The sequence below is a fragment of the Crocuta crocuta genome, unplaced genomic scaffold, assembly GCF_008692635.1.
Source record: "Crocuta crocuta isolate KB4526 unplaced genomic scaffold, BGI_CrCroc_1.0 scaffold113, whole genome shotgun sequence".
Classification (NCBI taxonomy): Eukaryota; Metazoa; Chordata; class Mammalia; order Carnivora; family Hyaenidae; genus Crocuta; species Crocuta crocuta.
The window spans coordinates 10,999,395-11,000,394 of record NW_027530368.1 but is presented as its reverse complement, the minus strand read 5'-3'; the positions used below and the strand labels follow the sequence as shown (position 1 = coordinate 11,000,394).

The 1,000-nt window shown below is 61.9% G+C and overlaps 1 protein-coding gene across 2 annotated transcripts in view; it reads left to right on the top strand.

Moving 5' to 3' along the window:
- The window catches only part of OTX1 (orthodenticle homeobox 1), a 3,932-nt gene extending 2,938 nt beyond the window's left edge, over positions 1–994 (top strand). The window contains exons 4-5 of one of the 2 annotated variants that reach the window (XM_077766207.1): positions 1–41; positions 72–994. The exon at positions 1–41 is cut by the window's left edge and continues 7 nt beyond it. In XM_077766207.1, the coding sequence (XP_077622333.1) occupies positions 1–41; positions 72–537 (507 nt within the window). In that variant the 3' untranslated portion in view covers positions 538–994. The other variant, XM_077766206.1, reaches the window with a different exon arrangement.
- The last annotated feature ends 6 nt before the right edge of the window (positions 995–1,000 follow it).

Below are 1,000 nucleotides of genomic sequence, written 5' to 3'. Positions count from 1 at the left end.
AGTCCGGCCTCCATCTCGCCGGGCTCCGCGCCCGCGTCGGTGTCAGTGCCCGAGCCCTTGGCCGCGCCTAGCAACGCGTCGTGCATGCAGCGCTCGGTAGCTGCAGGCGCCGCCTCGGCCGCAGCCTCTTACCCCATGTCCTACGGGCAGGGCGGCAGCTACGGGCAGGGCTACCCCGCGCCCTCCTCTTCCTACTTTGGCGGCGTGGACTGCAGCTCGTATCTCGCGCCCATGCACTCGCACCACCACCCGCACCAGCTCAGCCCTATGGCACCCTCCTCCATGGCCGGCCACCACCACCACCATCCGCACGCGCACCACCCGTTGAGCCAGTCCTCAGGCCACCATCACCACCACCACCACCACCACCACCACCAGGGCTACGGCGGCTCAGGGCTCGCCTTCAACTCTGGCGACTGCTTGGATTACAAGGAGCCTGGCGCCGCCGCTGCTTCCTCGGCTTGGAAACTCAACTTCAATTCGCCCGACTGTCTGGACTATAAGGACCAAGCCTCATGGCGGTTCCAGGTCTTGTGAGCCCAGGAGTGGGAGGAAGAGGAGATGAAACGCAACTACCTGCGCCCTCCGTGGTCCCCGTCCTGTTGCTGCTGCTGCACCGCCCGCCTTTGCCTCGGCTTCTGCAGACCTGACTTTTCATGCCCCTAAAAGATGCCCTTTGCCTGCACTGCTGCCCTCATCTTTCTGCCACTTGTTTGGGGGATGTGCAGACCCGCCCACCCCTCGGATGAGGGGACAGGTGCTTTGGCTTGGCCCACAAGTTCTATACGGAGAGAGCTGCGTGCTCTCCTCCTCATCCCTTAACGAACTCCTAAGTCACTCTCCTCCAGTGTTTCTGGGCAGTTATTATGCACTTGCAGCCTTCGGAGGCTCTTTGCTAGGACTCGCTGTTTGAACCGTACAGTTTTATTTATTCTTTCTGGACACTGGAGTCACTAACTGGCATGTGTCTGCCCACTGGAGTGCACCCACACTCTGCCCC